This window comes from Convolutriloba macropyga, chromosome 5 (assembly GCF_964194025.1).
Source record: "Convolutriloba macropyga chromosome 5, txConMacr16.3, whole genome shotgun sequence".
Classification (NCBI taxonomy): domain Eukaryota; kingdom Metazoa; phylum Xenacoelomorpha; order Acoela; family Convolutidae; genus Convolutriloba; species Convolutriloba macropyga.
This window is the reverse complement of record NC_134472.1, coordinates 18383731-18399045: the sequence shown is the minus strand read 5'-3', so window position 1 is coordinate 18399045 and position 15315 is coordinate 18383731. Positions and strand designations below refer to the sequence as shown.

General features: G+C 36.3%; 1 protein-coding gene across 1 annotated transcript in view; it reads right to left on the bottom strand.

Moving 5' to 3' along the window:
• Positions 1-15315, bottom strand: part of LOC142339195 (uncharacterized) — a 45843-nt gene that overhangs the window by 21037 nt on the left and 9491 nt on the right. Inside the window, exons 3-5 of the mRNA XM_075389007.1 lie at positions 2528-2636; positions 2380-2468; positions 10-121 (exon numbers count right to left, since the gene is read on the bottom strand). Of these exons, the coding sequence (XP_075245122.1) occupies positions 10-121; positions 2380-2468; positions 2528-2636 (310 nt within the window). The remainder of the gene's footprint in view (positions 1-9; positions 122-2379; positions 2469-2527; positions 2637-15315) is intronic.

Genomic DNA, 15315 nt, shown 5'->3' with positions numbered 1-15315 from the left:
TCAACTTACTCAAAGGAATAAACGTTGTCTTCTATTGTCTCGAACTCGGGAGGCTTCTCGTTGCTTACAATACCCTGAACCCTGCTGATGGCAGTCTCCTCTGTAAATGTTGAAGCAATGCCTAAAGTTACATTCCAACTATCATATTCCATCGATAAAATAAGACGATTGTTGAACAGTTGAAACAATCGGCATTGATATCTATGATGTGAGTAGTATAAACATAAACCGACAAATGTTGGAAGAATTGCTCTTGAATGACAGGCGAGGCAATTTAATTCATAGTCTTTAGTATAGATCAATTTTTTCTTTATGGGTGCAAAAAAAACCTCGACCTCACCGAGATTCAAACCACTGACCTCGCGCTACGAGTCACTTAATTTTCCTATGCTGCAACCGATTTTATATTAGCAACAAGCTTTACTTCGGAGCACTAGAGATCACTCAAAAATGATGAACGAAAGCGTGAAAAAGTCACTTGAGAAGTCAAGGAATGTTCTAGAAGAAAAGCGCAAAATTGTCAAGCGAAAAATTTGCATAAAAAAGACACACACGTTTACAATAATTGCTATGAACTGCGTTCAAGAGCAATTAAAAAGCTGATTGCAGCCTCAGCGGGGGGGGGGTATTAAGATAGGGAATGCAAAAAATTTCCCTCAGGGGTGACACTTAGGGGTACATTTACTGCAAATTCGATAAGATTGCGGCAAATGTAAGATAAGATTGCCCTTGTATACTTAAGATTGCCCTTGTATAATTTTGTTAAAGGTACCGAAAGTCAGAAAAACTGCATTATTAAAAGCACGCGGAGAAGTAACCTCTTAGATGCGTACCTGCAATTCTAAGGACAACAAAATAATTTTCACTATCGCAATACTTTTTCAAAAAAAGCATAGTGGGGAAAATGCATAGTCGGGAAAATTCACCACGTTGAAAAAGGCGTATCTGAATATGTTCATTGTTTTTGTTGAAAAGTTTATGCTTTTGGGCTGAGACAATTCTCTCGCAAAATTTAATGGAAGTTTTAAAATTTTGCTTGTTTGTCTTTCTTTTTGTTGTTTTACCTAATAATGATATGTCCTCAGGGCGTATAACTGAAGCTATTTAAAGAATCCACTTTATATCTATTTATTTTAATGACTTCCAAATTAACTTTTTCTTTTAAAAAAGACTTTCAACTGTCTATTTTTGCTCTCATTTTTGTCACCATGTAACTCAATAAGATAATATCTTATAATTATAGTGCTTTGAACACTGTGGTGTCGTAAAATTGCTTGTGAAGTTCTGGCTTCTGCCTATATTTGTTGTTATTTTGTAGTCTCCTGGCTTAGTCTCATTAATAACAGGACCCTTTGGCTTCCTGAGGTGTTGCAGCTTAACCCATCTTTTTTGTTAAAATCTTATGACTTTGAAAACATTTCTTTTCAAAAATATTTGGATTTTCGAGCATCGCCAAAAAGTTTTTCGTTCGAATAGTAGCATAGTCTCTGAAAAAACAGGAAACGACCCGTTTCCAGTGAGCTAAAAATTGATCTTCATAACGGTTTTAGTTTCAACCATTTGTTTCTCGGCTTTGTAACTACTGTTACGAGATTTCAGAAAATGCTTGTGATTTTTTTTCAATTTGTACAATTCATAGGATTTATTTCTTTTCAAATTATAACATTAATGGTATGTCCTATTGGATTCGAAAAATTGTGCAGCTAAAAATTTTTAATGCTGTTAGTGGCAGGTTATGCTTTAACGCATTCACTACTATTTTCACGCAAAGTTAATTTGAATTTTTAATTTTGCCGTTATTTGTTCTTCTTTTTGTAGTCGTATGACGTACACTGGATAATGACAGATCTCAATTGCTTCTTATGCAGATATAAATGAACGTTTCAGTGATTTCAGTTAATATCTAGCTATAATAATCACTTTGAAATTAACTGTTTTCAAAAATAGAACCGTATTTTTGAACTTCGCACCTTTCTGCTCTTTTTTGTCGACCTGTTACCCGGTCGATTGAGGACAGGTCCCATATCTTTTTAATGAAGTATAGGTTAATTTGTTTTGTTTAGGTTTTATCTGAAGCAAGTTTGATTTTATGATTATTTTAATATAGACATCGAGTTTTGGTCGTAATTAATGTTTGTTATTTGATTTTGATTATCGTCTTTTCTAGCAGTCTTATTAACACTAATTTTCATCGGCCCTCTACTGTGGCATTATTGTATTTCTTTAGTGTTTTATTGAACGATATGTATGTTTTTGAAAGTTTTCTATCTCTTCATCATTTGGTAGCCACTAAGGTCAACAATGTGGATGAGCGGGGTCGAAACATTATGTGCACACGCACATTACCGAGCCTCCTTGTTTGTATTGCATTCAACTGACCTTTTCCATTTAACGTTTGCAATTCCTGATCATCATTGAATACTGAAGAACTGTTGCGCCCGATAGACTGCACGACTGGCACTTTTGCTCTATAACAAATGAACTCATCATCAAATTTCTTTTCTAACAACGTAAAATTTTTTCTTACGCTTTGTCAGATTGGCGCGATGATGTTGGTGGCCCTACTGGAGCTGAGATATTGGTGAATGTTGACGTGAATCTTCCAGCGGGTGGAATGGTCGGATTCTTCACGTTGACTGAAATATTTTAGGGTTCATTTTAAGCGAGACCATGCCTTTCACGGCCACATGGCGTTAATCTCGTCATCGAAATTCTTCGAATTTACATATTTTAGGCTAGATGACCTAAATCAACGTGCTCAAGAATCAGGGTACTCTCCCGGAATTTCAAAGTATATTTGGAAACCTTTTAAGTTCTTCCTTTTAAGGAAAGATAACTTTAAAAATAATTTTATGGTTGCCTCTCCTTCCAGAGTCCGAAAAGCTACCAACCATAGCAGACGTATGCACCCATCATCAGACATATTTGTTCTTACCGAGCCCTAAGTTAGCTGGCTAATCAGAAAACTAACCTTCTGGTATGAATTAGGGCCTTTAAAAAGAAAATTTGTAAACAGTAAAAAAAATGTCACTTAAGTTCACAATTTGCTTTGCGTCATATAAAGTTACACCAGATCAGCTATTATGGCAACCCCAAGGCAATATTTGAATTTTAGAGCTACACGGAAAAAATGCACACAATTCTTTCAAAATCTGGCGCTTTTTTCATAGAAGAATGTATGAAAAATGTCTTTGTTAAGTGAACTGGTAACCACTGTATCACATTCGAAAAATCAACAAACTTCAAATACATGTTTAACATTGGTAATCAAGTTCTCTTCAATTTAATCAAGCGGAAGGCTATTCATCAGTGCAAAGAAATTTTAAAATAAAATCCACCATGGAGACGGATTGGTAACAAAAAAAATAAACTCCGCTGGAAATGATAGCTTTACCCTATTATCGCTTGATTCCAATCCCGAAAGCGTAAAATGAGCCCACTAAAGTTTAAAACATAAAGAGATTAACGTCGGACAAATTGCCGTCCTTCGACTCGCGGGGCAATTTAATTCAAAAAGGGCTGTAGCCGAGCTAAATTTTTATGGGTGCAAAATTCCGACCAATGAGGGGTTCCAATCCCCGACATCCGGCGTAATATACTGAAAAAGTAACCACTCGGCTATCAGGTCATTATCTAGATCGCTTTATTTTAGCAACAGATTAAATTTCTGAATAAAAGCGAGCAATTCAGGTCAAGAAGAAATCAGGAATTCAAGCGTGAAAAATTCGCTCGAGAAATGAAATCGAAAGAACGTCCTAGAATAAAATGGTTAAGCAAAAACTTTGCATAAAAAGACACACACGTTGACAATAATTGCTTCCAACTTCGTTCCAGAGGAATTAAACATAGCATGTAATATTTAAAATGCAAATAATTTGGTGAATCTAGACTTATCCTTAAGAAATACAATGCAGCCCAATGCGGTTAACTGAAATGAGCTCTCTTGTCAAGAATCACTAAAAACAACGCAAAAAAATAAAACAGCTAGTCGAGAAAAACTTAGGTAAGAAGAAGTCAAATCAGCTAAACGAAAAAAGACCAGTAAGACACAAGAGCTATACGCTTTCAGTAAGAGCTATTGAGATTTAGGAATGTCAAGTCCAGTCTTTAACTAACAAGAAAGAATTCTAATTTTATATATTGCGATTTTGCTTATCAATTCAATCCAGTTCAATAGAACTATTTATTTTCTATTCTTAAATTACTCTTCAAGTTTGGAACAAGAATATTTTTTAAAACCCAAAATGGTCGAATATACTGACCTATAGCTAGATGATTTGCAATTTCAACTTAATTATGAGATATAACTATAACACCCATTTATAATTCGGAAAATGTGTTCATTTTTTGAAAATTTTCATAGTCTTAAACATAGCCGGCAGATTGACGGAATAGCTGCGAAAGAATAGACTTGCCTGCCGTATAATAGAGATAGAAACAGATACAGATCTGGATCGAAAAAAAATCGATGCCCCTCAAAATGCTAGGTAAAAAACAATCAGCGATAAGTTAAAAAAGCGTGTTAACATTAATTCCGATGAAGCCCTTTATTGCACATATAAGTTCCCTTGACCTAAACTGATTCAAATTGAACTTAAGTTTTAAAGTGCAAAAGTCATTTTATTGAGTGAGGTAAGTCACGCAGGATCAAAATCTAGTCACGCAAATTATCCTAAAACCTTTGCTAGAGGAAAGAATGAGAAAGGACGTCACGCACGCAAACGCCGTTAGTGAGAGGATGAAGTCATTCAGAAAATTAGACTTTTTCAGCTTTTCTGTGTGAACAAATGTAAAACCAAAAAGAGCGTCAGACAACGAAACAAAAAAACATAGCAGGACAAGTCCTGACGTACAATTCAAACAATATTCATTGACTAAACATAAAACTAGACCTATGAGTGACTATGAGTGAATTGGGAAAACCATTTCTAAAAAATCAGATCAAATAAACAAAAAAAGACAGAAAATCAATGTCAACATGCCGCTAGCGAGAACGAAAAACCACTAGCGAGAAATGTAAATTTGATTCTAAAAAACTAGGCATAGAAAGAACTATGGATGGATTGGGAAAACCAATTAGAAAAAAAAATCAGATTAAAAAAATGGAAAAAAAACCGTAAAAACCAAAGTGAAATTGCCGCATGAGAACAAAAAAGCACAAGCGAGAAAGAGAACTTTTATTCAAACACCGTTTTCTCACCCACTTAAAAAAAGATCGAAAAAATTTTACGTCACAAAACTACTCGCTTTTTCACTCCATTTCCTGTTTCGGCGTGACCAAAATCACTACTTCAATTTGACTTCAAAAATCATGAATATGTGTGAAGATCTTAAAAAAAAGACAGTGCCCCAATACAATTCAAATTCTTTGAAATGTAAAAAAAACCAAGAGCACAGCAATATAGCTCCACTCAGCTTAAAGTTTCGCAGCTATAAAAAGTAATTTTTATCCGCATTTTGAATACCAAGCTTTTCAATCAGAAACTGAAACATTGATAACAAAAACGTTTCCATCTAAAAAATCTAGATGGCGTAGAAAAGACAAGCAGATGCAGGTCAAACCATCAAACAATGTCAATAAAATGAAAATCAGCAATAAAAACTACAATTTCGCAGAAGACTCGGTGTTAATATTTTAAGACTCAACATTGTTATTCAAAAGCAGACACAAAAACTCAGCTTCAATCTGAAGAAGTTATACCTGACCTCTTGATCAAAAAATTTGAAAACAGCGAAAATACTGAAACTGCTAAAAATCATTGCTAATTTGTACAATTTCTTACATTCAAGAATTCAAAACTAACTCATTCACGGAAAAACCTCCCAACAGAGCAACTTGCACATTAGCAGAAAACCTGTTCGACAAATTGGACAAACAACGCAATTGATAATTCTAAAAAAAGGGCTACCATTAATAAAAGTTGGAAAAGTTCATGAAGATTGTGGTATACCTGAAGTATACATATCATAACTTCATTCGCTTTACATTTACATGTCCTGTAAATTCTATAATTATCTAGTATGGTTAAAGAAGCTATGTTAATCTTCTAATGTATTGTTATGATCATATATATATATATATATATATATATATATATATATATATACATATATATATATATATATATATATATATATATATATGATCATTGTTGTACAAGGTCGAACTCCTTTCAAAAGTTCATATTGTCTAAACGTTAAAAAGGCGAACAACTGAATAAGTAGAAAAGCGCACTCTGCCAAATAGAGAACTAGAATTCACTTGTTGTTCTCATATCTCTTCTCGTTCGTAGAACGAATACAGGTTTACCTTTATGGTACAGTAGGACTCAAGCGTTACATCACATGGCGCACTCAAAAGAGAAAAATTCCAAAACAGCTTTAAGAATAGAGCCGTTTTGGTAACACCCTAGCTCAAACCCCATATCATGGGAAAGTGGAGTCAACGTAAAGCTAGCATTAATTGTAAAAGTCAATATTGAACTGGGCATGTTACTAGGGCCTAAACCCACTACAGTTAATTAACCTCCGAAACTGTTAGAGGAACGAGAAGTCGACAATCCAACGCTACAGTCAACAAGAGACATATTGACAAGAAATGCCTTCGCCAAAACTAAATGGGAAAACGAATGCAAGGCAATAGACTAAGTAGGCGTATTATTTGGAGATCAGCCTTGGGATATGACTGATCGAAAAGTACGCTCAAAAAGATTCCTAAGCATTGGACAGGAAGGACGGAAGATGTACGCTAGGAGATTTTCACATACAGACGTTGAGACACCATCAACTAAGGAGTTATGGGAGCAACTCGAGACTACATCCATTAGAACACGAAACATTACATTTGATCGATTCCTTTTATTGACAAGAAAACAAAAGAAAGAAAAACCGTCGAACAATACCATCTCGCCCTTCGTGAAATAGCTGAACATTGTAATCTGAAAGGAACAGAAGATGAACTCATTCGTGATATCTTTATAGCAAATATGTACAATCAAGAATCCCAGAGTGAATTACTGAAAGAGATAGTTGATCCAGAAAAAGCACTAGAAAAAGCAATGGCAATTGAAACGGGTAATCGAAACCAAGCAGCAATAAGAGCGGAAGGACAGTCAATGATCTCAACCGTGGTACGGTCAGAACCAATTTGTAAAATTAATTTAAGAGGTCAAGGCAATAAAAGTAGAAAGTACAGATATTCCAAACGAGGAAATGAATGCAGAAACTGTGGACAAACTTGGAATCAAGAACATAGAAACAATTGCCCTGCTAGGGGACAAACGTGTCGGAAATGTAAAAGAAAAAATCGCTATGCTCGGGTATGTAGATCACAAAATAACTACTAGAAACAATCGAAGTCAGTTAATAATGTCCGAGAATCGGACATATTGAGCAACAAAGAAAGAAGTTAATTGTGTACAAGTGGACATTGAAACAAATTCGTCATACGATGGTTCCAGTGAGGATTACCAAGTAAATATGGTATCAGACTATTCCGACTCAGAAACAAAGGAACAAAGGAAACCAAGGAACCAAAGTACTCAGTAACCAAGATTGGAAACAAAACTTACAACGTAATGATTGACATAGGAAGTGTGGCGAGTCTGGTCACAAATAGAATGGCCAGGGAAACAAAAGAAACACATGGAAACGCTTGGTGGAGCCACACAACTAATAGAACACAACTACGAAGTTCCAACGACAGTCCGATCCAAAATTTAGGCACTCTTTATTGTGAGGTTGAATCATATGGATGGAATGGTTGTCGAGTAGACTTAATTGTTGTTCCAAACAATCACAGAGCCTTGATCGGTAGGGATCTATTCGGAAGCCTAGGACTAACATTGAGCCAAGAGGACAGTAATTCCGACAAAAGTAACGGTAAGCAAATTAAATTTTGCAATCGATTCCAATAGTTGTATAAACAAAGAAGCAATCGCTCAACGATTCCACGGACTAGAAACACGTCATGGAAAGTCTAAGAATCATGTAGTTAAATCAAAATTCAAAAAATATTTCACCCCGACACATCAGAGAGGAAGAAAAGTTCCAATACATCTGCAAGAGGATGTCGCAAAAGAAATTGAAAAAATAATTTATGAACAACATTTTGAGAAATTGGCCCAATGTAGGGAACAATTTTTCATTTCTCCAATAGTGATAACGGTCAAAAGGGATAAATCGATAAAATTAGCGTTGGAATCAAAATTGCTTAACAAGGCAGTGCATAAAAACAAGTATCAAATGCCGAATATTGATTGCCTTATGGACTCAATATCACAGCAAATCTCGAGCCGAAGCACAGAAGGACCTGCCTGGTTTTCAACGTTAGAAAGAAAATACACATACAGTCAAATTCCATTACATGCAGATACAGCAAAACATTGCAACTTCAATATTGTCGGCGGAGATACTACTGGCACTACTAGATTTCTAACAGGTTTCTACGGACTAACTGATATGCCAGCGGAGTTTCAAAAAGCATTAGATAATACACTATTCGGTACCACGAATAAGTACTGTTTCCTAGACGACATTTTAATTGTTTCAAAAGGCAAAATAGAAACACACATGAAATCAAAGTACAAATGCCTAGAAAAATTTGACAAAGAAAACTTTTCAGTCAATTTGAAAAAAGGTCACTTTGCTAAATCTAAGATTTATTGGTTAGGTTACAAAATGACACCAACAGGCATTCGTCCAATAGTTACAAAGACTGAGGCAATTGAAGCACTAAGCCATCCAAAGACATACAAGCAATTGAAACCGTTCCTGGGGATTGTCCATCACATTACAAAATTTGTACCAAACATAGCACAATTATGTCATTGGGGGTCACAATTTTGTCAATTATGCCAACTTTTGGGATATAATAAAAAATGCAAAGAAATTGAATTGGACAGATACGCATCAACACTCGTTTGATAAAATTGAATTGATCATAAAAAATGTCACAGAGAATACACATTACAATCCGAATTTGAATACAGAAGTCAAATGCGACGCATCTAGCGAAGGACTTAGGGCTGCTCTAGAACAAGAAACAGCCTTGGGATGGAAAACTGTTTCATTCGCATCAAAATTTCTAAATAAAGCAGAAGCTAACTACAGTATTAATCAATTAATCTTTTAGTAGTTGTCTGGAGTATCGAACATTTTGAACATTATCTGCATGGAAAATTTTTTACGGTCATTACAGATCATCGAGCATTACTTTCCATTCCAAAAGATATATGTACAAAAAGCCATCAAAGCCGATTGACTAGATGGACAGAAAAACTTTTACCTTTTACTTTTAAAGTAGAGCATTTAGCTGGAACAAAGATGGGATTCGTAGATAAGATTTCTAGAAACCCATGTAACCAAGCAAAACCTATCTCTAAATATGATGAAGAGTTTGTGCTAGCCCAAATTGAGACCATACGAAAAACATTACACATTATAAATGAAACTCAGAAAAAGAGGCCGACCAAGAAAGTACAATTGGACTACAAACAAGGACTTTCAAAAAGCTAATCCGCGTGGAAGGCCGAAAAAGAACGTTTCAAACAACAAAGCATTTACATCAACTAAGCAACAATCGTCAAACAATTACAAATCTAACTTACAATCGCGGAACGAATACATAAAAGCAACTAAGCAATCTAAAGAACAGTCGTCTACCAAATACATTAGAAAAACATTCGCCGAATGATTGCAACAGCGGTCATAACAAAGGAACAAAGTCGGACGAACGCAACAAAGCACTACTATCGTCGAACGAAAACAACAAAGTCGAACAATCGCCGAACGATCGCAATAATAGAAATTCCAAACACATCCGTCCATTTACGGCAGAAAAGTGTGAACAAGTTCCACTTTCACACACATATAACTTGCGTAATCGAAAATCACTGCAAACGCGCAACGATTGCAAGCGCAGTATAAATAGCGAAACAAGTTATTCGAACCCGCTTTTGCCAAACTTCAGTGATAGAATACAGTCGTACTCATTTCCAGATTCCAGAAACTCTTACGACTCAATCATGAGTCAAGATAAAAACTCGAACACAAAAGTTTCATCGGCGAGTCAAAATCCCCCCTCAAAATTAGATCATTCAAATTTGATAACTACAGATGTCAGACAACACAATACAGATAAAAATTTTACTGATAAACATATCAAAAATTTATTCAATTCAATATTTCTTGCAGCACTTACAAATCGTGACACAGTTCTCCGCGAAGTAAGTGACTGCATTAGACTGAACTACGAACAGAGATGTAGAGCAATATCAGAACAGATGGACGCACATTGGCGAAATTTGAGCATCAAGAATGGTTGTATCTTCATTGACAATAAAGTCGCTATCCCTAACGCAATCAGGGAAGCAGTCATAGACTTATTCCATTCAACCCACCCAGGAAGCTGGGGGATGAAGGAACTTGCACAACGAGTGTGGTGGCCCTTTTGCAAAAGGGAGATCCTAAACAAAGTCAAGACGTGCAAAGCGTGCAATGAGTATGGTAAGAACTTAAAATCTGTTAAACGAAAAAGCGAGTGGAAGCCACTTAAAAAGTGTTGTTGAACAAATTAAGAAATACAACTAGACTTTGGCGGACCTATCTATGACGAACAAAACAAGGAAATATACTTCTTAGCCTGTATCGATTGTATCCGACGATTAAAGTAATCAAAAACCCAAATGCATCAAATGTCAAACGATTTTTCATAAAATACTTTAGAACGCACGGGGTACCAAGGTCTATCAGACTTGATCACGCGAGATACCTAAAAGGCAATACGGTAAAAAGAACTCTGAAATAACAATAACATCAATTTAATCATGGCACCGGTTAATGATCATAGACCAATAGGACTCGTTGAACGATTGATCCAAACGATCAAACAACGATTAGAATGTATTAAATTCGATGAGAACAAAGGGTACTTTAATGTGAAAGAGTCAATACATCAGATCGTAGGACAACTCCGAAATTGTAAGCAGAAAACGATTCGAATTAGTCCATTTGGGGCACATCTTGGTAAAAACCGAATACTGCCCTCAGTATTTTGATAAGTAGTCCATCCCATAAAAATCTATCATGGCAAAATGTTAAAAAAAAAACCCTGTTTGGATTTGGATACTATTGGACAACAAGAACTGATCAACCATGAGGCCTGGTACGACGAGGAGCTACTAAGTGACAATGAAGTCCAGAAGAAAAAGGAGAAAATTGTTGAGAAAACGAAGGCACGAGAAGAGGTAGAAGGAGATTACTTCATCAAGCCCAACAAGGAGCAATCATCAATCCCGGTAAACCCCGACAGCAAGAGATCAATACTGTGCGACGAGTGAATCCATTAATATTGTGCGACGAGTGAATCCAGTACAAAAGAGTAAGAAGAACTTACAAGGAATTTATGAATCACTCCCGGAGGGCGACGCTATCGTCAACACAAGTGGGACAACGATTACGATAAAAACTCCTGGTTAACAGGACACGGTCATCAGCAAATCAGACATTGCCATCAAATGCAATAAGAGGGAGAAAAAAGAAGCAATGCAGCAATCGATCCACGACTGAACTTCTTGAGGAACAAAGAACTCGTCAAGCGAGTACAAGATCACAAACATGAGATCGTTGAGAAGATGACGGGTGAGAAACTCATCAGAAGGAAGGAAACTGCAGCTCCGGACAAATATCCAGCGAAGGCAAACTTGGCAAAAGTGTCAAGAATTCGGATTCCTGAAAAGAAATCAGCGATAGTCTCTCACAAGAAAAATCCCCTCAAAGAAACGCAAGCCTCATTCTTCGGATGCATCTCATAGTGATCATGATTTGGATTCACTTACTTCCAGCGTATTTTCAAAATTCGAAGAAAATGTCGGGACAACCCGGAAAAGTCTTAGGAAGAAACGACGTGTCGTAAAGTATGGGGAACATAGTTCCGACTCAGAACAAGGACAAGAGTCAACCCCAATGAAAGAAGGTATTCGAGCTATTCCTACAATCGAAGTGCTATCGATCAATCTGCGAATGGGAACGATGCTCACACTACGCTGGCGAAAAAACGATAGCACAACGGAACAATTAGCTTCAACAATTGGAATTTGTGAGACAACTGAGTCATTTATTGAACAGTTTGGGCGGGACTCTACATCTGATCCTGAAGTGGTAGCGCAAGCCCACGCCAATAGTGAAAACACAAACTTGAATAAACTTTTCATATTAACTTTGAATAATTTTGAAAATAATACTCATCTCCAAATTAATTATTGTGGGGGAAATGTGGTATACCTGAAGTATACATATCATAACTTCATTCGCAGTACGATTACATGTCCTGTAAATTCTATACTTATCTAGTATTGTTAAAGAAGCTAAGTTAATCTTCTAATGTATTATTGTATATATGTATATATTTATATATATATATATATACATATATATATATATATATATATATACAATATATATATATATATAAATATATATATATATATATATATATATAAATATATATATATATATATATATTATATATATATATATATATATACGATCATTGTTGTACAAGCTCGAACTCCTTTCAAAATTTCATGTTGTCAAGACGTTAAATGGGGGAACAACTGAATAAGGAGAAAAGCGCCCTCTGCCAAATAGAGAACTAGAATTCACTTGTTGTTCTCATATCTCTTCTCGTTCGTAGAACGATTACCTTTATGGTACAGTAGGACTCAAGCGTTACATCACAAAGATAAAACCAAATTTTAGCTGAAAAATTTACCGAATGCTCCACGAGCAAGTCAAAGAAGAGTCCCTGGCCTTGAATAACTGAAAAATTAAAATATTGAAAATTTGAAAATTATTAATTTTAAGTGGGTAATACAAATACATATCTTAAGAAACGTCTAGGTTATACAGAATCTCTATGAACTGGGACCAATGTCAATTGAAGATCAATTGAACACAAAACTTAAAAAATGGAAAAAAAACTACATATTGAGGCTGAGGACTTTCAAAAGTGACTTTTTCACTTTGAGTACAATAAGCACTCGAAACACAACTAAAATTAACTTAGGCCCTAATGGCGACTCTAATGGAACCTATTGCACGTGCTTTTGCTGTTGGTCCTGTTTATTCAATTCAATATTTCTTGCAGCACTTACAAATCGTGACACAGTTCTCCGCGAAGTAAGTGACTGCATTAGACTGAACGACGAACAGAGATGTAAAGCATTATCAGAACAGATGGACGCAAATTGGCGAAATTTGAGCATCAAGAATGGTTGTATCTTCATTGACAATAAAGTCGCTATCCCTAACGCAATCAGGGAAGCAGCCATAGACTTATTCCATTCAACCCACCCAGGAAGCTGGGGGATGAAGGAACTTGCACAACGAGTGTGGTGGCCCTTTTGCAAAAGGGAGATCCTAAACAAAGTCAAGACGTGCAAAGCGTGCAATGAGTATGGTAAGAACTTAAAATCTGTTAAACGAAAAAGCGAGTGGAAGCCACTTAAAAAGTGTTGTTGACCAAATTAAGAAATACAACTAGACTTTGGCGGACCTATTTATGACGAACAAAACAAGGAAATATACTTCTTAGCCTGTATCGAATGTATCCGACGATTAAAGTAATCAAAAACCCAAATGCAGCAAATGTCAAACGATTTTTCATAAAATACGTTAGAACGCACGGGGTACCAAGGTCTATCAGACTTGATCACGCGAGATACCTAAAAGGCAATACGGTAAAAAGAACTCTGAAATAACAATAACATCAATTTAATCATGGCACCGGTTAATGATCATAGACCAATAGGACTCGTTGAACGATTGATCCAAACGATCAAACAACGATTAGAATGTATTAAATTCGATGAGAACAAAGGGTACTTTAATGTGAAAGAGTCAATACATCAGATCGTAGGACAACTCCGAAATTGTAAGCAGAAAACGATTCGAATTAGTCCATTTGGGGCACATCTTGGTAAAAACCGAATACTGCCCTCAGTATTTTGATAAGTAGTCCATCCCATAAAAATCTATCATGGCAAAATGTTAAAAAAAACCCTGTTTGGATTTGGATACTATTGGACAACAAGAACTGATCAACCATGAGGCCTGGTACGACGAGGAGCTACTAAGTGACAATGAAGTCCAGAAGAAAAAGGAGAAAATTGTTGAGAAAACGAAGGCACGAGAAGAGGTAGAAGGAGATTACTTCATCAAGCGCAACAAGGAGCAATCATCAATCCCGGTAAACCCCGACAGCAAGAGATCAATACTGTGCGACGAGTGAATCCATTAATATTGTGCGACGAGTGAATCCAGTACAAAAGAGTAAGAAGAACTTACAAGGAATTTATGAATCACTCCCGGAGGGCGACGCTATCGTCAACACAAGTGGGACAACGATTACGATAAAAACTCCTGGTTAACAGGACACGGTCATCAGCAAATCAGACATTGCCATCAAATGCAATAAGAGGGAGAAAAAAGAAGCAATGCAGCAATCGATCCACGACTGAACTTCTTGAGGAACAAAGAACTCGTCAAGCGAGTACAAGATCACAAACATGAGATCGTTGAGAAGATGACGGGTGAGAAACTCATCAGAAGGAAGGAAACTGCAGCTCCGGACAAATATCCAGCGAAGTCAAACAAGGCAAAAGTGTCAAGAATTCAGATTCCTGAAAAGAAATCAGCGATAGTCTCTCACAAGAAAAATCCCCTCAAAGAAACGCAAGCCTCATTCTTCGGATGCATCTCATAGTGATCATGATTTGGATTCACTTACTTCCAGCGTATTTTCAAAATTCGAAGAAAATGTCGGGACAACCCGGAAAAGTCTTAGGAAGAAACGACGTGTCGTAAAGTATGGGGAACATAGTTGCGACTCAGAACAAGGACAAGAGTCAACCCCAATGAAAGAAGGTATTCGAGCTATTCCTACAATCGAAGTGCTATCGATCAATCTGCGAATGGGAACGATGCTCACACTACGCTGGCGAAAAACGATAGCACAACGGAACAATTAGCTTCAACAATTGGAATTTGTGAGACAACTGAGTCATTTATTGAACAGTTCGGGCGGGACTCTACATCTGGTCCTGAAGTGGTAGCGCAAGCCCACGCCAATTGTGAAAACACAAACTTGAATAAACTTTTCATATTAACTTTGAATAATTTTGAAAATAATACTCATCTCCAAATTCATTAGTGTGTGGGAAATGTGGTATACCTGAAGTACACATATCATAACTTCATTCGCAGTACGATTACATGTCCTGTAAATTCTATACTTATCCAGTATTGTTAAAGAAG